The following is a 20966-nucleotide window of genomic DNA, read 5'->3' as shown; positions in this document are numbered from 1 at the left end:
CCCCCCCCCCGAATTGACATATCTTAAATCCTGGAGTCAATACGTAGGGAAACAATGTGTGTAGTAACACCGGTCCTGTTTATTAAAATTGGTTGCATCTTAGCTGCTGTTTTCTCAGCTAGGCTGTATATTCTTCTACCATGCTACAAATGCAGTGTGTTCACCCTGCGTGTTTGCATTGTAGCTTTTTTTGGTTGGTTGTTTTTTTTCTCTTATGCTAAAGATTCTCAATATTAGATGAGACTGATTCTTTACCTAGGTCTACGCTGGGGTGAAATCTTGTATTTTAATGAAGAGAAATCTTGTCTTTTGTTACCATGTTCTACTTCAATAGTGCATAATTATGCTGTTCCTTGCAATATTTTGGTCTATGTGAGTGTCGTGGTTTATATTGATGTCATTCATTATTTGACAGATTAATGATACTTTCCTACTTTGTAATATAATCTCCCAAACAAGAAGTTAGATGAGACATCAGAAATACAAACAGAAGGTTGTATGCATATTATGATTTTTAAAGGTGCATGTATCTACATGACTTTCTCAGTAATGAAGGTGTTTTAATAAGGAATTTACGTATAATTTCAGTGATCTGTTAAGTAGGAGAGATTCAGCTGACAACTTTTTTGTATTGCCCTTACTGCACTAACACAGAAGGTAATTGACCTTCTTGGATGGGATAGAATTTCTGCACGTGGTGGTCCCCTGACCCATTTTATATATAGTGTTTTAAAAACAGGAAAAAAAAGCGCATAGTTTTAGCAAGTGGTGTGGAATGGTCATAGGAGGTATGGAATTTCTAACGTGGGTCATTGTAGCAGAATCAAATTACTGTTAGCATACATATATATGCACTTGAGGCATGAGAGATGAATACCTTCATAGAGGTGAGAGGTGTTGGAGATGGGCTGGACTCAGTGTTCTTGGTTCTGCTTGTAACAGCACATCTACTCACCGCTTAGTACCGTGAGTCTTTTACACAAGCCCAAACCTGAAATTCCTAGTAGCCTCTAAATGTAGTGCTTCGGTTACCAGGAGCAGGCCATTGGAAACTGATCTCCAATGCAAATGTATCTGATTTTGTTGATTCACTGGATATCTCTTAAGCACAGCCTTAGCCACATCTTAGAGGCTATAGATCAAATTCTGCATATGCCTTTTAGACAGAGATTCAGTCTAGTAAGTACTTACTTTTTCTGGCAGGTGCTTCTTTTTTTGAGCCTAGTAAACTTGGAAAAAACAAAATAATGCTTCCATGAAAAACTAACTAACTTTATTTACTGTAAAGTAGATTTTATTAATCCAGTAAATAGCAATACAATGGAATAATTGTATGATTGTGTTTGACCTTTTTAAGCAGACTTTTAAAATTTGTATTCGTTTGAAGTTACCAACAGCAATCACTGTTTCTTTAAGTATGCTTTTAATCACTTTACTTAGTGATGAAGTCAGCGTATCATAGTTAAGATGTTGGTGATCTGTATTAAAAGGGAATTTCCTACAACTACACTGAAAAATTTTGACATGGAACTTTGAAATTCATAATGTCTTGGGGTTTTTTTTTTTTTCCTCTAGTGTTGAGCTATGTAAAGAGATGGTAGATGGGCTGAGAATAACCTTTGACTTCACACTTCCATTAATTTTGCTCTATCCTTATGAACAAGCTCAATTTAAGAAGGTGACTTCATCAAAATTCTTTCTTCCCATCAAAGAAAACTCAACAAATACTAACAGGTAGGTTGGGTATACGGAGTCTAATACTGCTTATCTCCTGAGGAAAATGCAATAGAATGTGGTTATGTGTTCAGAATAGGATGATTTCTCACAGACTTTGACTTAAAAAATTGTCTTGATAAAATGCTGAACTTTTCTGTGAATTGCTTGCCTGAATTCAGAATTCAGGTTCTGAATTTCTGTCTGGTTAACTTCAAAAGGGGGTTGTACTGACTGGTGTAGAGTTATGCTGCAACTTTGTGGGGACAAAAATTTACATTGAAATGTAAATTTGTGTTCATTAACTTTTAAATTTGAAAATAAATCTGCTTCTGGAAAACTATTTAAAAGGAGGCCTCATCACTTTGGTAGTTATTGAGAGGAAACTGTCTCATTTGAGTAAGTATTTAACAAGATTATGGAACTAGAATGATCTCTTTTGGGAGAAGAGCCCTGATCTCTCCACTTCTGTAAAGCTGCCTTTATTTCCTAGAAATCAGGAGGAGCTTTCCCCAAGTCCTCCTCTGTTGAATCCACCAACGCCTCAGTCAACTGACAGCCAGCCTACAACAGGGGAGCCAGCCACGCCAAAAAGACGAAAAGCTGAACCGGAAATTCTGCAGTCGCTGAGACGTTCTACGCGCCATAGCTCTAACTGTGACAGGTTATCGGAAAGCAGTGCTTCCCCGCAACCTAAACGACGGCATCTTGAGACCCCAGCTTCTATGCCAAAGCTCTTCTTGCACCTGGAAAAAAGTAGGTTTTGCTCTTTAAATTATTGCTCTAAACAAGATTTTAAGTCTTGTTCTTTTTTTTTAATGTCATCTGGATGGTGAACTGAGTGATTGAAGTAGGAATTAATTACTTTTTGTATCAATTATTTATCTCTGAAGCTTATACTGAAGGGAGAAATACAAAGCAGTATTCTTAGTACTTTGGTACTGTATTTCTCAACAGAATTCAAGGAGCTGCTTTTCTGTGAGCCTGCTTTAGGATAACATTTATTGAATTCCAGTGTTTAAGACTTTAAACATTATAGCAGCAGGCCTTAGTTATGTTTAATGGCTTACAGTTCCATAAAACAGATAATAAAACTTATTGCTAATTTGTTTTGTTTTTCCTTCCCGTTTGAAGAAACCCCTGTCCATAGTGGATCATCTTCACCTATAACTTTGACTCCTAGCAAAGAGGGGAGTGCAGTTTTTACTGGCTTTGAAGGGAGAAGAAACAATGAATTGAATGAGGTAACAAATTTTTATGTTACTATCCTAGATTCAGTGATTAAGAGTTTCGTTGACCTCAGAGTAGGGCTGTGTAAGAAAAGGTTTTGTTTATATTACTTATTTCATCTTTGATTTTGAAGTTCTGCACAGACTAAATTATTTATGGTGCTATAAAGATTTTATAACCAACATTTTCATGTCTTATGCTTAGGTTTTGTCCTGGAAATTGATGCCAGAGAATTATCCACCAAGTGATCAGCCACCACCTCCCTCATATATCTATGGATCTCAACATTTGCTACGGATGTTTGGTAAACTGATGCAAAATTCTGTGCTGAATCGAAATTGCTTTATTTGGGTTTTGTTTGTTTGGTTGGTCTTTTGGTTTTGGTTTTTTTTAGGGGTGCTTTTTGTTGGGTGGTGGTGTTGGTTTTGGTTTTTTTTTTTATTTTCTGTGCCATATCCATGTGATTTTCTGTTTGCTTTATCACATTTAGTTTTATTCTTGGAGAAGTGTACGTATTAATTTGTTTAAAACTCTTAGGCTGTTCATAAATTGCTTATCTCTTACTGGCTCTGTAAGCCTTCATTTAACAGAAGTAAACAAGCATTACTTCCAATGCGCTGTCAAACGTCATTAAACCAAGCAGCATTCACTTTCTCAGCATGTTTCTTTTTAGTAAGGTTTTGAAAGATCACTGAGTAACTTGCAAAGAAAAGTGGAGGCTGCAGGGAGGAGAAATGTTTATATTCTGCTTTTCTGTGTAGTGGATAAAAGTAATTAGAAGTTGCTTGTAAAAGAACAGGTGTAAACATTATTTCTCTTATTTACAGTAAAGCTACCAGAAATACTGGGGAAGATGTGCTTTCCTGACAAAAACCTAAAGGCTTTAGTAAAACACTTCGAAATGTTTCTGAGGTAATGTGACACAATGTACCACAGCAGTGTTTGCATTGTTACATAGAGCTAAGTGTCCTGGAATGACAAAGGGTTTTTAAAATAAGATGTTCATTTTCTAGAACTACAAGAATATGATAAAATTTATAAAAGATTTTAATAATAGCAAATTGAATAAGGATTAGTAGAAGATTTTTGATTCTGTAGTTCAAATTGAAGGGAACCTGAAATCCCTCCTTAAGGTTTTGATAAACACAGTGATAGAGAACTGAAGTGTAGAAGTTTGCTTGCTAGCATGTATAGAATGACAAGTGTGATTTGGTTAAGAAGCATGTTTTATGAAGAGATACAAACTCTGTATTGTTATTTTTGAGAGCATAATCTGAGAGTTTTGATGTTGCATCAATATTAGCAGGGGAAGAAACTTGTGGTTTAGAACATGTTTTTAATTATGGTAGTTTTTTTAAAGAAAAATCTGTTCTAACTGAGCTTTGAACAGAAAGATTTCTCTGTTATGCAATGCAGTGGCTTGTAGAGGCACCCAAACTCTTTCTGGCCACACTGGCTCCACAGCTGGAGTCAGTATGGTCATACCTGCACCATGATCAGCTTTGTTTGTCAGGTACTGTAGTTAGTATCTCTGCATGACATTATACTGGTAACTAGATATCTAGTGTGGAACTGTATTGTGCAGCATCAATATAGTGGAAAATAAATTTGCCAAGGAAAACTTATAGGAGAAAATGTTGTAAATGGTAAACATCTGGAACAAATGTGGAACACCTAACTTAATTTTGGTCAAAGAGTCTTAAGTAGCCATATACTGAAAAGTAACATAATGTGGCACAAGCATATCAAAAGTTCTGGTAGAGATCAGGGAAATGAAAGCTTTAAAATGCTTTTACTTTAATTGTTTACTGAAAGTAAAAGATGGCTCAAATGTCAAAGTTTCTACAATACAAAATTTTTCTCTTGAAGCATTTAAGTTTTACTGATTCCTTTTTACATCTCTATTTTGTCAGACCCTTGTTAGTATTCAATATATCTCTAAGTTAAACAGGACAGCATTAGTGCTTATTGTTGAAAACCTATTTTTGCTTGAAGTGAATATTATTTAGGGTGCTTAACTTCACTGTGGGTCAAATCAGTTTTTATCAGACCTCTGCCTGTTCACATTCTTCTGTGTTGGTCAGAGCAGGTCTCTGCTCTTAGCATCTTAAATGCAGTTTCTTCACACCCATTCTATGGATGAGCTGTGGTGGAGTAGAATAGAGGAAGGGAGGAGACACATCCCCCACCCCTAATACAAGTAGGGAGGTGATTAAACTGTAAGTTCTAGTAGTAGTATCCGTATGTCTTATTTTTCATCTGCTCATCTCATTGAAGTGTATAGTCATCTATAAATAGAAATAAAAAAAAAAAAAAATTTAGAAGATGTTTCCACATCAGCATTTTTAGGTCAGACAGAACTGTGCTTTTGAAGCAAATCTCTCGGTAGTTCCCACTTACGATGCTTTGTGTTGCATTGCAGAGTGCTCTGAGTACACAAGCTGGATTTCTTTTGGAAAACACTTAACCAGAAGTGTGCTCCAGTACTAGGGGGCATTCAGTCCTCAAGACCAGACTACAGCTAAACCAAAATGAGCCCCCCAAGGCAAGCATAGTGTGGATATCGCGTATCTGGTACAACAGAATGTTTGAGGGCTGTGTGTTTTTTTTCACGTGCTTTCTAAGCCAGTGTCATGTATGTTTTGCTGATGCTGTTCTCAGTGTTTCTTTTCTATGCTGAAATGGTTTCTGTGGTTTTGTCAGAACTGGTCAAATTGAGAGCCTTCCTGAAAAAGCTTCCAAGTTACAGTTACTGCTGTAGGAAGCATTTGATCTCGGGTAGCTTTGTCATAAATAGTTTTCCTAAGCTAGTTTCCTTACCAGATAGGCTACTGTGTATTCAAGTAGGTAACATAGAAACCAATGCAAATTATGAGATTTTTTTCATGCGTATTGATGGGACTTTTTTCATTTGGGAAAATGAAAGGACATGTTTCATTTGGGTATTTTTTTGTCCCATATGTCATTGAAAGTGGTCAAACAATTATATTTTCTAGAAACTTGTTCAGACTTGATTTTTATCACAGAAATACTTCTGCATTATCTGTTTCTTATCACAAGAGAAAACTTGAGGTTGAGGTGACATCTTGTACTAGTTCTTCAATTTTCACATTCTGTCTTTTCCTTTTTGGGAAGGAAAGGATTAATGGATGTTAATTAAAAATATTTACTGTCAGTTCTGTTCTGGCTTACCTTTTGAAAGGTGAGAACTGTCCTACACAGTCTGTGTGCATTAGATGATAGCAGCCAGTTTACTTAAGACTGCCTAATTTCTTTTAGTGAGTTGCTCTTGAGTGACAAGCTGAAGTACTCTCCGTTTCTTTATTTTTCTAATAGCAGACAAGGGATTGAAGCTGTCTGTTCACATTAGTAAAACTTCCTGAATATTCTTTGAATTCTAGGTAGAGTAGTCCAAGCGCAAGTAGTTTATGTGTTTTTAAATGAAACTTTCATGTGGTGCACAACTGATTTAGTTCTGGCACAGATACTGATTTAATTTTGTATTATGAGTTTATGGCTAAAATTTACAGTTTCATTTAACATTTGTACTATTAATCTCATGTGGGCTGAGAAACTGAGACTTATTTAATATAACACTTTGTCTAGAAGCTTGTTTTATTGAGTTTACTCAGTACTTGATAGATGCATTAAATTCACTTTGAAATGCTACATAGGTAATATTTTCCAGTCATGCCCTCAGATTGCTGCTAGACAAGACTGATCTCAGTTCCCCAGACAATTTACATTTTTAAGGGATGTATGAAATACATCTTTTTAAGTTTCATATTAAGTAGAAGCTGCGCCCTTTGTGCTTAGTGCGGCTTTCTACAAGTGTGCGTAATGGAAATTTCTTCATGCGGAACATGAAAGTTGATTTCTCAATTATAAAATTTGCAGAAGTAAAGAAAATTAGTTTCTCTAAGTACAAAACTCTTAGTCTTCACTTCAAATTAGTTAGCTCTGAAATAATTCATAATACTTGCAGAAGAATAAGTCTGACATGGATGTTAGTGACAAACTCACCAGTTGGTTTCACTGAATTTCACTTACAATTTAAGTTTAGTCTTCAGGAGCAAGCAGTGGAAGCTAACACAGTAACTGGTGCCTACTAACTGGTATTCTTACTAGCAAAAGACCCCAGATTAAATCTTCCTACCTGGTAATAGTTTTTGAGATAAAGTATTGCCTTTTAACTGAGTCCATTATTTCAGCCCTATTTTTAATTAAATGCTGTACGTGCTGTATTTTACAACTTCTCTGAATTGTGAGGTGCCTAGCATGCCTCCAGAGGCTGCTTAAGTGGTGAGAAATGATGGGCAAGAAGATGCCAGCTTTTGTGTTGCTGTTTCCATTGATTTGAATACAGCCTTGACTTGGAATACTGGTTTGGAATCAGAGAGGTTACTTCTCAGGACTGTTGACCAATAGGAGATACTTAAAAATCAGGAGAATATAACATGTCTGTTTTTAGAACTGCAAGACCCATCTTCACTGAGGTAATTTCAGTCAATGTCATTTGCGTTTTAGGAAAAAAAGCAAAACAAAATGGTACAGCACTTCAGAAAGCCATAGGTATTTTGGCTTTCGTGAAATACAGAAGAATGAGCAAGTGATGAAGTATTTCTAAAATAACGCTTCTAAAATTTCTAATACACTTTTCTAGATGAGGCCGATGTGTAGTATTCCAGATTATGGAAAACTACATTCTTAATGGTCAAAGACTTTAGTTTTGTTAAAAACCCACTGATACTTCAAACTCAGTATATACTGTAAGTTGTCTCTTTCATTTTAGATATAATTTTTTTCTTGATGCTTTACAATGTGCTTGTATTTATTGCACCACTCTGCTCCACAGGTAGAAAAGTATTTTGGTACTGTTAAGTATTTTATGAGAAGGAAGCCAAATCAGAATGTGACCAAATTAAAGGCCTGTGATAGTAAAATGTGTATGTAGAAAGATGACAAGTTGTTTGAAGTATCCTTAAGAAATAGATCTCTGGTTTTGATAGCACAACGTTTTTTGAGTGTATTAATTTTATTATATGTAATTGCAGTGGTGAATTATGACCACTAGTCTGTGCTAATGTGCAGTTAATGAGAGATTAGTGGCTTTCTGAAAATGAAAAAATGAAGCATTGCACATGGTGAATGGGATAGAAAACATCTTTATTTGGGTGAAGTTGCTTGTGACGGAGTTCCTGCTCATTGTGACTTTATAATAAAGTTGCAAGATGGCAACTGATTAAAAATCACTTTTTGGAAGATCACAAAGAATGCTATGCTAATACTGTTTCTTCTATTGATTAGGGCTTTTTTATTTGCCTCTCAATTTTGGGATTAACTGGTTACTTGGCAAAAAGTACCTGTGCAGCATAGCAATTATGACATACTAGAAAACTTTATGGAATTGGAGCCTAAATGTGAGAAAATCAGGGTTCTGAGTGTCAATGGACAAATGTGGGTTTAGAGGCACAATAAGGTAAAGGAACCTTTTTTTTTTTTTTAAAAAAGTTTTGAAAGACTTTGAAATGAAGGAATTCTACTTGCACAGTGTAAACAGCCTTGGTTTAGGGTGTTATTACCTTTGTATTTGGGCTTTGTTGTATTCATTGAATGGGTAGAAAAGTAACTGCCATTTTGGGTCCTCTCAACCTTTTGGCACCTTTATGTTGAAAGCTTCTTAGTGAATACCTGGTATTGTCCAGGTTCTTATTTTCAGTAGTCTTTTGTTGTCTGGTTGGTCTGCAGAATCTGCTGGTGCGTGCTTATTGTTCTTGACTAAGGTTTGATTGCTTTGCCAAAAATACTTCCTGAAACTGTACCATGCGGATTGCTTCTCTTCCTTCTACTTACCAAACCATCAGGTGCCTGGGTATTTGAAGGAGGAGCATATTCCTAATCGTAATAGTAGAGGTTTGGATCATGCATCTAAAGTGAGAGATTGCCCAAAATATTTTAAGTGTTAGGGTAGCTTTTTTAGAAGACAGCTCTAGGAGTTGATTCTGGGATCTATGCTGTCCTTGCCAAAAGTAGGTCTTCATCCTCAAGACCAGCCAAGGACTCCTGTATTGAGCTCTTGTGGGACTGTTTTCCCCAAAAGTCTACTAGAAGTTACCACGTTTGGTTTTCACTTACTCAGCCTGATTACCTGGCATCTTCAGAGTTCTCTGCACTTGGTCTTTAAAGGCCAAGGAAGATGATCTTGGTTTCTGTATGTGGATGAGTGACAAGAGTCCGGTCAACCAAACAAGCCTGTTGGTTCCTTTGGCATGGTTCTTGAGACACTAGATATCAGAATAAACATCTGAAACTTTTCACTTCACTTGTTCTGTTGACTGCATTGGGGTTATGATGAACTTCCTGTTGGTGAGCTTTTGCCCTGAAGAGCCTTGCAGGTGGAGACGTGCCTATCAGTTGGAGGGGGTGGGGGGCAGGTGGTGGCATATGCTTTTGTGTGAAACTAAGCCTATTAGCTTTCAACTCCTGCATTTGAGTAGTATTCTTGGAGAAGGAGATAGCTGCTTAATCTGCAAATGACATTTCTTTTGATGAGGTGACTCATAGAGTCAGGACCCATCATGCTCTTTAAGCAAATTCCTGTAGATAGATCGTTACAGTTGCCTTTCAAACAGCATCTAGCCCAGGCCACTGATCTCATCAAAGCATCTGCTTACCTGCTAGAGCTCAGAGCTGTAGTGAAAGTGTGTTAAGATGTCACCTTCCTGGAAACTTTTCATTTTAACTCTGTATTCTTATACCTTATGGCTGATGCTGTCCTTCTTAAAATTAAGGTTTTCCTTTCTTCATAATTTTCACACTTTTCAGGACATCCCGGAGTTTATTCATGTGATGGTAGCTGACATTTAGAAGAGTGTTTTTTTTCATGCAGAGACTGTTCGGGTAATAGGTTGTGTTGATGCTGCCAAGACAAGGACGTTTTTGCTACCAGATGATGCTCTTAAAGCTCATCTTAATTCAGTGACTCTGTTGAGAAATGTTCCTGACATATATATGTCAAGTGGCCTTTTAACGTGGATAACGATAGTTCTATGCCTCTTACTGGTAGATCTGCCTGTGTAACTCTCAGCCAGATGGTAGAATACTTATGAGGCTATTGCTTGGAGTCACCTGAGGTAAGCTTGCTTATGGGTTGCTACACCTGAAGATCAGAACATAGGAATTCTTCAAGCTAGGTTGCCCACATGTCTGTTTCCCTTGTCTCCATCCCCTCTAGTCCTTTCTGAAGTGTTGCTCTTCTAGGAACTTGTGGTAGAGAGGTAAATAGCTGCATTGTGTCCTGTTACGTGTATGTTCTGAGCAGGAGTGTAAAGTGTAAGTATTCTTTTTGTGGATGCTCATTGTCCTGGTTAAACCACGACACTCATGATGAGAAAAAAGTGTGCAGTCTTACATCAGGATGCTTGTGTGGACTGTGCATCTCAAAACTCAGTTACTTGTAAGCAGTTTAATTGCATAAGTGTATGCATATGAACTCTGTAAAAAATACAAAAATGAAAAAGGCAATAATGCAACAGGTGACTGAATTTATCAGATTTATAAGTTAGAAGTAATGAAACAGTTTCTGAATAGATAAATAGCAATGTGCTTTCCGATCTCTAGCTGAACATTGGCTCTGCTTGCTAAGTACAGCTCCCTCTATTTTTAAATCTTGGCTCTTGACTTGCAGGTGCCAGTGAAATTGGTCTTTGTGCTATTTCAGCTCTTCCAAGAGCAAAGCATTAGTGAAATATCCAGTAGCTAAGAGTCTTATGAGACTCCTAATATTTCTGTGCCAGCTTTCTGCACTGCGATGTAGTTTGAATAGAAAGCAGCTTTAGAAGGGCCACTGCTCTTTGTATACAGATATACAAGGGATTGGGACAGAAACTGACCTTGTGTTCTTTTGCCTGTTTCCTCCTGCTTCTTTGCTGGAAGTAATTTGTATCTGCTAGCTCTGGGGTATTTTGCTTTTCACAGCTCTTACATTAAGAACAGAGAGATGTACATTTGACTGCATGCATTCTGCCTGCATTTTTTTTTTTTTTAGTTGTAGCTGTGCCACAAGCATCTCCGCTAAAATTTCTCATTTTCACCAGCTGTCACTTCAGCTTGAACCAAACTGGCATTTATGACTGATGATCTTAAGCAAAAGTCAGGAAATTTGTAAGAGAAAATGAACCTGTTTCCCATTACTTGCCCTTAAAATTCTTGGAACTGTCAGCTACCCAATGTCCTCTACAGGTTCCTTTGTTTTAATGATGTTCTTTTAAAACATACTGCCTGGTATGATCTAGCACTTGGTAGCGTGTTTTACAGAATGTTAGCCAGCAACACTAAGAATTTGCTTGGCCCCTGTAGTTTTTACTCCCTGTTTATCTCTTGAAGTCATTAACGCATGTTAATGAAGAATTGTTAATTAAATTCCATTTGTGGCTCATCTTAATCTTGTACAATCTAAGTATGTTAAAAGTTAGACTCAAGTCTGTTAAGTCTTAGGCCTTATCACACTCAGCTTCACACCAACCACACGTATCCCAGAAAGTGATTTGTCGCTAACTACAGAGGTCACAGCAGTTGGTGACTCGGGTATTTATTAGCTTCTAAGTTGCTATAATTTTAGTACTGTTTTGTAGTGGTTGTCCTAGAGTAATGTGTGTGTATAGTGCAAATGAACGACATGTTTCAGTGAGGATTAGAAGGATCTGAGTGTGTGAATTGGTTTTGTGTTTCTTTGGATTATTTTCTAAGGGGTATCTCTATCTCATGAAAAAAGGCATTTTATAAAGTATTAGAGCAATTTATGGCCTGGTAAGCCTGGAAAAGTAGGTCAATGGCTTTAATGACAAGGGCTAGTAAATCACTAAGTAGTGGCGTTCAAACAGTGTATTAATCAAATATTGGTGGTTTTAATTTAGATTTGTCCTGTTTTTTTAGTTCAAGAAAAGAATAAAACTACGTTTTTCTGGTTCATTCTTTTGCCAAAGTTTTAACTAATTTGGATTTACTGCTTAGCTGTTTGCATTGATTGTGACTGTCTTTTGTTCTTTCAGGGGAAAATATTTCACTGCTGTTTTTATTTCTTGCCTTTATTTCTGTGAATAGGAAATTGGTATAATGCAACTAACATAGTGTAGTATTAAAAACAATTTTTTTCATTCAGCAAAATAGTTTTCATAGCAGCTTTATTAAAATTATCTCTCAACCTTAATTATGTAATCTTTTTTGCTTTGTGCTATTTAATAAAATTGGAAGTTGCTGTTGGACCCAATGAGAAACTAGCACAGTATGAATACTTCAAAGTAAAAAGTATGCTAAGGTATTTAATGCACTTAGGATTGTGTGAATGAAGACTGTGTGGAACTTTAAATTTACTTAGTTCGTACACACTTATTATGATAGCTTATGTGGTGTCATTCTGTGGCAGAGCCAGTTGGATCCTTGCTTTAAATACAAGAGAGATCTTTCTCTCTTTTGGCAGTATCTGCACAGCTGAATATTGCCAGAAATTATGTGCTTGATTAGATGCTGTTACTGGTCATGTAACAGAGCCTTTTCTGCTCAATTCCTTAGGTAATGTTTAAAAACAAAAACAAGCTGCTGATTCATCTTCTGGATATGTATTGGTTGTCCAGCCAGTTCACTTGGGTGTCTTAAACCTGAAATGTTTTACATCAGAAACCACCCTAGGTCCCTCTGTACTGTTAATTGCAGAACTCATATGAAATAAGCAAGTACGGAGGAAGTTGACAAAGTGCCTTCTAAATAAGTGGTGACACACTGAAGCATTGATTTCTTCTAAAAAAGCTTGCATTTCTCACTGCTTTTCCTAGAATTAGTAGGATGTAACAAGTTGTTCCTCCAGTTTAGCACTTGTTTGATGCCTAAGTATGTGGCGGTGGGGAAATCAACTTTTTTCATTTATATGTGGCTTTTTGCTGTAACCTTTTTGTATGAGCTCTCAGCAATTAATATATTCCTGATTAAATTCAGATTGCCTTACATAGAGAATCTTGGCAATGTTCTTCGATGCTTTGGCTCTCAAGATCAAAGGACATGCCTAGTTCAGGCAGTGTAGCTGTGAGTAAGGTTGGATAAACATTGTGGTTTTATTGTATTCACCTGTACATTTTTTTTTATTAGTTTGGACTTTCCATGTCCAGAGTATTGGTTGTGCAAAACTGGTATTTTTAGCTTCCAATAGGGAAGTCATCTCCCTAGCCAGTGGTTCTTGAGAGAAACCAGATTCTGCAAATGACACTGCTGTTGTTTCTGTTGCTTCCTACTCTCAGAGAACCTGTAGCTAACGTTTTGCCATGTTTATTGATGCTGATCTTTAATATCCAGGTATTTTTGAAGGTCTGTGGTTTTTTCTGAAGTACAGCTTGATTGCGTACTTCAGGGTTTAAGAACTGTTTTGCCCTTTTGCCCCCATTTGTATACCTGGTATCTTTGTATGCAAAGGAAAGAGCAGAGAGCTTATAGTCATTTTAGCTGTTTGTTACTGGTGTTAGTAGCAGCACTGTTTATTTTCATTTTCGGTCCTAAACCAAAGAAAGAGTTTCATGTTAGCAGAGCAGGAAGACATGACAAAATACTGGTTTTGCAAAAGATGAGTATTTGTCATTGAGAGCCATATTTAAATCAGACACTCATGGCGGGTGGAGACCCTAAATGCACAGGCACATGAAAGAACAAATCATAGCTTTCCTTACCTTAAAAGATACAGTTTGACTTAATGGTTATTGGCCACTTGTATAAGATACTGACATAGTGATAACTGAAAATCCTGGTTTTGACATAAATGAAAAGAGTATGCTGAGCAGGTGACTGACAGAAGTTGCAGAAAGATCTCTTTGCTTTTTGTTTTCTTCTGTGATAGTACTTTGCATTCTTTTCTGAGTGTAGCTTCAACTTTTGGATTTTTTTTTTTTTTTTTTTACTGAGCCGGAGCAAATTTTTTTTAATGCTATTTGGATTTGAGAATGATAGGGGAGGGCTGTTTCTCACTATGTAAAACTTGTAAAAATAGGGCAAGTCTTTTGTATGCCAAATTTCAAAGTATAATAATTCTTAATTCTCAGGCTGTGGTTTTGCTGAGCTTAAAAATTAATTTGAAAATAGCTTTTCTCTTAAATGTTTTATGTTCTGTTCTTTTTTTGGTGTGCTTTCTTCTCAGGTTTTTAGCGGAATACCATGATGATTTCTTCCCAGAATCTGCTTATGTAGCTGCATGTGAAGCCTACTACAGTACTAAAAATCCTCGGGCAATCTACTGAAGCTCTTAATAAAGACTAAATCCTACTATATGTAGCCCATGACAATGCTATTTTGCCACGTGGCTACAAGATGAATATGAAAAAGGAATTAAAGCAACTTCTGGAGTTGAAAAAATAGGGAAATATCTTCTGCGATGGTTGGATTACTTAGAAATGGAGAACTTTTCAGATACATGTATAGACTGCATTGTGAGTTACTTAGAGGATTGAATATAACTCTGACTCCAGATGAATGAAGAAGCCTTGTTCTGACTTTAATGCATAGGACTGCATAGGACAATTAAAGAGGAAAGGAGGCAAAAGCAGATGCATTAGCAACAGGACATTTTCATGAAGATAGATCATCATGCTGTGTTTCATTTTAGCTCAACCTCTCCAGCCTGAGAAATAAGACTTGACTACACAGTTACATGAAGAAAATGTATAACTGGTATCTTATGGATTTTTTTCCTCACAAATTGCACTTCATTTTGTGGAACTGTCACGATAGAAAAGATTGCTTAATGTAAAGATGGTTTTGCTGTTTGGCTAGCATGACATCTGCCTCAAGAAGGACTTTGTTGCTTGAATGAAAGATGTGTTGCTTACTTTGCATTTTGCAAAGGTGTATATAGCTCTTTTCATGGTAAGGCTGCCAGAGTTCCAAGGAGAGCGTACATTGCCAGTGATTCAACATTTACATGGCAGTAAATTATTTCCAGAGCCATTATGAAAGAACTGATTTTCTACAAGTAAGCGGAGAAGTCAATAAAGTGATGGCAGTTTAACTGGCAAACACTTCTTAATAAAGTTCACAGTGGCTGCTGTATAAATGTGTGATTTTGACTGTCTAAAATGTCTTGTTTGTGCTTGATTAGTATTTCTGAGATTGCTAAATGTGCATATAATGAGAGGTGGGAGCACTGACAACATAGGGAGAGAAGCCCTTTCAGTATCATTGGGTTTTCTTCTACAAACTTGAAGAATGTCTGTTTAGACAGTTTTAAATGCTTTAGCTCTGGAAATAGGAATTCAGTGAGAATGGAGTTCCTAGAAATCTGACAACACACTCAGTAATTGAAATAGAATTCTTGTCTTGATTGTCATCAGAACCTTGTCTATGACTTAGAACTCTGGCCTTCAGAATCCTCTGCTATGTCAAGACAGACACAGATTTTTAAAAGCACTGGGAGAAAAATAGGACTCAAGGCTCACAGACTACTGCGTTAATCACTCTCTAATCCTTCCTAGTTCAGAAGACTTCCATTAGAACACTTGCCTGTAATGCAAAACTCAACACATTCCTCCCAGATCTGCAGAAACCTGTAGTTAGCAGGAATCATCTTTCAAATGTAAATGGCAAGTTTAGTCGAAGAGGTCAAAGGAAATCTGAAATGTACTGTTGGCATTCATTGTCACTTTTCAGAGTGTGCTGGTGTGTTAAAGCTTTTGAACTGAAAAGGTGAGGGTTACCTTGCTTTTAGCAATTCAGGTTCTGCTTTTTAGAAAAGCTGCTGTAAAGAGTCTGTTAAACTTCATGGTTGTTAATCTAGTTAACGTTTGGCATGGATGCATGCAGATTTGGTGATCGTTATTTCTGAAGATTACCTTTCAGTAGTACTACTCTTTTTAAATGCATTTCTGTTGTACCAAAAAAAACCATTTGTAAGCTTTAGTCTTTTTCAAATTACAGAAGTTTTGAATCTCTAGCAGAATCCAAGTACCTCAAAATCTACTTGCAAACATGTCTAGGCTTAGACCCTGTTTTTCTAAAAAGACAGTTCAACAAAATACTAATGACTACCTAATGAGATTAATCTTGGAATACTGCCTGAAACTCCATCCTTAATCCTTTCTATTGCAGGAATGTTAGAGTGTGTATAATATGGCAAATCTAGTTTTGTTCCACTGTTGGTACCTGTGAGTATAAGGGGAGTTATGAACGGCATTTAAAGCTTACTATGTGACTGTGTTAAACTGTTAAAATGACAATTTCTGCAGGGGTTGTTGATACTGTCGGTATTGTCTTGTTGATACATTGTGATGATTCCCAAAAGATGGGGCAGGGGGGAGGAATTCTGAAGGTCCAGTTAGCGTAGTCTTTATGTGAACAAACTTTTTTGTAAAATTCTCTTGAAGCTGCTATTGGATATAATATTACAAACTATCTTGCTCTCATAACAGATAAAAACCTGTTCTCAAAAGTAGCACCCTTTTGCGCTTTTTGACACTTCTAAGTGACATGGCTTCCCCAGACATTATCTCTTTTGAATTTAAAAAGTTTAGGTTTATGTATTCAATTACAGTAATGCGCATCTTTGGCATCTACTGTCGCTCTTCTTTTACTGCTTTCCTATTTTTAGACCTGATATTTTTTTATTTTTTTTTAAAGCTGAAGCAGTGCAAGACACTTGCCAAAACTTGGACCAGGTTGTGTAAGAGGGTAGTTCTTACTAGTCTTACAATATATAGAGACTTAACAGTGTGGCCCCCAAAATTCACTTTGAATAGAATATTCAAGGGCTCATGTGGCTAGGGGAAGCTTAATAGCATAGTCATACTGTTGGCGTGAATCTGTAACTCTTTGAATGTCCTTGAACGATTAGATTTTTTTGATGGGATTCATATCCATCTGAACTGATGAAAGAGGTTTCTGCATTTGGCTGTTTGTCATTCATTGGTCGCTGTTTGCAGAGCTACTCATATCAATGGTTTCTAACCTGATTCAGTCAAAACAGCTTAGGTTAGCTGAAGAAACGTGAAGACCTGACTGAAGCAGGGTAGGGAGCGTTCACATGAGCAAGTCTGCCAGCAGACATCACAGACAGCCTTCTGCAGAGCAGGAGCGGAGCTCAGAAAGCAGGTTAATGGGCTGTAATAGTTTACGCTGGCATAGCTGTTTGCATAACTCACCTGTGCTCCGCTTCCAAATTAAGGGGGGTTTGTGTATTTAGGGAAACTATACCAGTGTAATGATAGTGCATACTTAAACTGGTAAATCTCTCCGCTGAAGGCAAGTCCTTGCACTTGCCTTCAAGAGTAGGCTGCTCCAATGTGAGGTGTGGTGTAGGGTTTTGAATATGACCATTCTTGGGAGAAGGCAGAGGAGAACAGTCGCAGATAGGATTAGAAGCAAGTAATGCAGCTCATGTGGCACGTCAAGTGTGCTGCCGTGCAAGCACCCGAGATGCTCAGCCTGCACAAATACGCCTGATTTCGGTACCTGCTGTGTCAGCATCAAGGTACTGGAGTAACTTGAGACTGTGCCACAGAAGTATGAAACTATGTGAAGTGCTTTACGTAGATTGTAAAGATTACTGAAAAAGAATATATTAACAGAATGTAACTTGAATATTCTTCAGTTTTTATTCCTAATTTTAGGCTTTACTTTGTACCTATTGTGCTTAAAAAACCCCCATACTGTTCTTCCATGTGCACTATCTAGAATTGTTGCGTTGCCTTTCATTTTGCTGCTGCGTTGCTATGTTTTTCAATCTCCTGTTTGAAAGCTCAGGCTTTCACGTGGTATCCTCTTCTGCTGAGATGACCGAGGCAGATGTGACCAAGTCCTAATTTAAAGTATGTTCCATGTCCCATTCTGAAAGCAAACGTACGCAGATATTAGGGTTTCACTTGGCATTTGGTGTGGGCTAACAGCGTGTGTGTGGTCAGCTGTTGTGTCTGAAATGTTTAGTGGGAACTTGTCAAACAGTAGTGCAGGATGAACTTGCTCTGGATTATGCTGAGAGAGGAATGTCTGCAGTCAAAGAGGGAATAAAAAGCTGATTGGAAATAAAAAGCTGTTACTGCTTTTCATGTTTGCATCATAAAAAGTGTTATCAAGACATTTGGGAAATACACTGGGGAGATTGTTATTGGAGTTAAAATACATATGTATATATTAAATCCTTCATTTCTTGAAAATTACACATTTTCCCCTCTGGAGTCTTAAGCGTGTTTCCCATAAGCATGTATACTGGGGTGGAAATAAGCTTTTCAGGGCAGGGGGGAAGGAAGCAATGGGTATTATCCTTACCCGAGTCTCAAGTCAAGCCTTTGTTCTGGTAGTTAGCTGTACAAAAGCACAATGCTGACAGCTCCTGGACAGACAGCCACATCTTAACTGCTGGCCTGGTGCACGTTTGATTGCTTTTAACTTCTTGACCTATTAACAGGGCTGGAAAACAAGTTTGCACTTCAGGGCGCACAAACTCTACTCTCTAAATTCAAGAAGAAAATGCCAAATAAATGCAATGTAAGCATACTTTGCCAAATGCATCAAAAAATACATTTTTGTCCTGTGTACTGTAGAATCTCCTTTGTGATATAAGGTGATAGCATTTAATTGCATTAACAAGTCAAGTTACCTATTTATTTTTCTATGTAGATATATCAGTGTAGTGATGTTCCCTGGAACAACAGGTCTGGATGGTATGTTACTTTCATAATGCGTTTGACCATTGTCAGTACAACATGGATGTGTTTACATAGTCAGTTTATTCACTTGCTTATTAAACAATGAATTTGGAGGGATTTTCAGTTTTTTGTATAGCTGCATCATTTTGCTGTATGAAATTAGTGAATACAGGTACTAGATTTCTGCAGTCAGAGGTACTGATGCAGTGTTTTCTGCCTCAATTTTTGGTGGTTTTTACTTCAATTCAACTCCCCCCCCAACTCCCAAAACAAAGTCTGGAATACATATTGCCTTGGGAAAGCACTATCAGCAGTGAATGAGTGGCAGATGTAGATGCTTACTAAGATCTAACTCAATACATCCTCCCTATTGCATGCATTATGTATTTTCCCCTTCTAATTCATATAGCAGATGACTTTTTTGCATTAAGGCTAAGGATTATAGCAAGCTGAATAAAATCAGTGAAGTATAAACATGAGCTCACAGATGAAAAGGAGAAATCTGTTTAAAAAAAAAAAAAAGGCAAAAAAGTGCATGTACCTCTTGTGTGTCAGTTGGCAGTGGTCGCTCTCATTATGTGAAGTGAACAAACCTGTGGGATGCAAATTGATAAATCCTGGCACTAATACAGACCTTTAAAAGTGTCTGCTAAGGAATGGAGCAATTTCTCTCCTGTTTTGTTGCTAGAAATGGTAGAAGGTTTTAATTGAGAGTGACTTTTTCTCTTATCAATGCAAGACACTGGATCTACTTCTCGGGGAAAGAAACCCAGGTATTAAAGTGTTGAATCATACAATATGTTTGTTCATGGGGATATTTCAGTGCGACGCCAGAAAACAAAGTGTGTTTATATAGTGAGAAATGTAGAGATAAATGTGTTTAGTTCCTGGCAAAATGAACAGCAGACATTTCCATCACAGCAGTAGTGTACCGGTTGTGTCTCTAAGATCTGTGAATGTTGAGTAGATGTTTAATTTATTAAACTTTCTCTAGTCTTTAGTTATAAGCCATTAATAATTACCAATCTGATAATTAAGTTTTTAAAGTCCTTGAAACAAAGCTATCTCCCAAGTACTTTCTTACTTGACTCCCTTTTGTCTTTCCTTGCTTGTATTTTTCTAGTAGTCTAGACAATTACAAAAACATGCTCATGAGATTTGTGGAGAGGAGGAGAATGGTTCTGACTCAGACTAGAGCAAGTTGCACATAGTTTTCTTAAGTGTTTAGATCTTTGTGATTCATTTTGAGGTACAGTCATCAGATATGTGTTAAATAGGATTTTATTTGTAAGCTCGAAAGTAGAGCCAAAATGAAAGTCAGGTGAATCGAATAGTGCGAATATATAGTCAAGTTATCGGATAATTTAAATATGCCTGAAATTGGTTCTACTGTATGTATTTCTATGTTTTCTGTTTTAAATGTGGCTCTCTGCTTTGTCTTGGTTACTCAATGCTCAGTATTGTAAATGAGGGCCTTTCTCTAAAGTGTAAAATTGATTAAATGTCAACATGAGTAATCAAAACATCAAATTTTGCCATCAATCTTGATTTAAACATAGAAATGCTACCATGCCACGTTTTGAGCAAGAAGGTATTCTGCCCTTCTTTTTGCAGAAGCTTCTTAGAAATACAGTATACGACAAATCTGCTGCCACATGGCTGACCTGGCAAAGGTGTTGGTCTTGGTGGAAAGACGAAAGTCACCTGCAGCTCGTTGCAAAGTGCCCTCAGCCCATGCAGAAGGTGCTCATGGTGTTCCACTGGTGGGCTGGGGGCATTGGTAAGCATGCCATGAGAGACTCCTCAGATGGAATAAACCTTCACATGTTGCCTGTTACACTTGTATTTTAATGACAGCCGTACAGCAAATGCTTCCATGGCTGATATTTAGTAAGAGTTTTCATGCCTTACAACCTTCTGTTTTGTAGGCTGCTGAGTTAAGAAATCTCAAGTAGTTCTGTTTAGGTTTCACATGCATGACTGAGTAGGAGGTAGATTTTACTAATTGTTTTTAATCAGATTAATGAGGAATTTACTTTCTGTTGCTTTCTGTGAGTGACTACTGCAGTGATCTAACTTCTTTGGCATCAGAGATTTGTGCATTTTTTAAAAAAATCACTTATTAGAAACAGTGTGAGTAGTAACTAATTGGACATTTCATAAAGATTTTGCTTACTGGCAGATGGATGATATGACACATGTAATATATATGCAGTATTGCTAACTGTAGGCATTAGAAATCATGAGTCAGACCCTTAAAAGTCTTGAGAGTGATTAAGAAAATGTGAAGATTAACTCCTGTTCTTTGGGCCCCTAGGGTAACATGAGTCAAGCTTGCGACAAGGCTTGCTT

The 20966-nt window shown here is 37.1% G+C and overlaps 1 protein-coding gene across 4 annotated transcripts in view; it reads left to right on the top strand.

Annotated features, from left to right (window-relative positions):
• MSL3 (male-specific lethal 3 homolog (Drosophila)) overlaps window positions 1-15831 on the top strand; it is a 22283-nt gene extending 6452 nt beyond the window's left edge. For 3 of the 4 annotated variants that reach the window (XM_010581571.1, XM_010581572.1, XM_010581574.1), the window contains 6 exons: window positions 1576-1734; window positions 2207-2469; window positions 2848-2957; window positions 3148-3247; window positions 3771-3855; window positions 14120-15831. In XM_010581571.1, the coding sequence (XP_010579873.1) occupies window positions 1576-1734; window positions 2207-2469; window positions 2848-2957; window positions 3148-3247; window positions 3771-3855; window positions 14120-14219 (817 nt within the window). In that variant the 3' untranslated portion in view covers window positions 14220-15831. Of the gene's footprint in view, window positions 1-1575; window positions 1735-2206; window positions 2470-2847; window positions 2958-3147; window positions 3248-3770; window positions 3856-5365; window positions 5493-14119 lie in introns of those variants that run through there. The other variant, XM_010581573.1, reaches the window with a different exon arrangement.
• The last annotated feature ends 5135 nt before the right edge of the window (window positions 15832-20966 follow it).

Source organism: Haliaeetus leucocephalus, unplaced genomic scaffold (genome assembly GCF_000737465.1).
Source record: "Haliaeetus leucocephalus isolate CR32 unplaced genomic scaffold, Haliaeetus_leucocephalus-4.0 Scaffold795, whole genome shotgun sequence".
In the NCBI taxonomy this organism is placed as follows: Eukaryota; Metazoa; Chordata; class Aves; order Accipitriformes; family Accipitridae; genus Haliaeetus; species Haliaeetus leucocephalus.
This window is presented reverse-complemented; position numbering and strand designations above follow the sequence as displayed.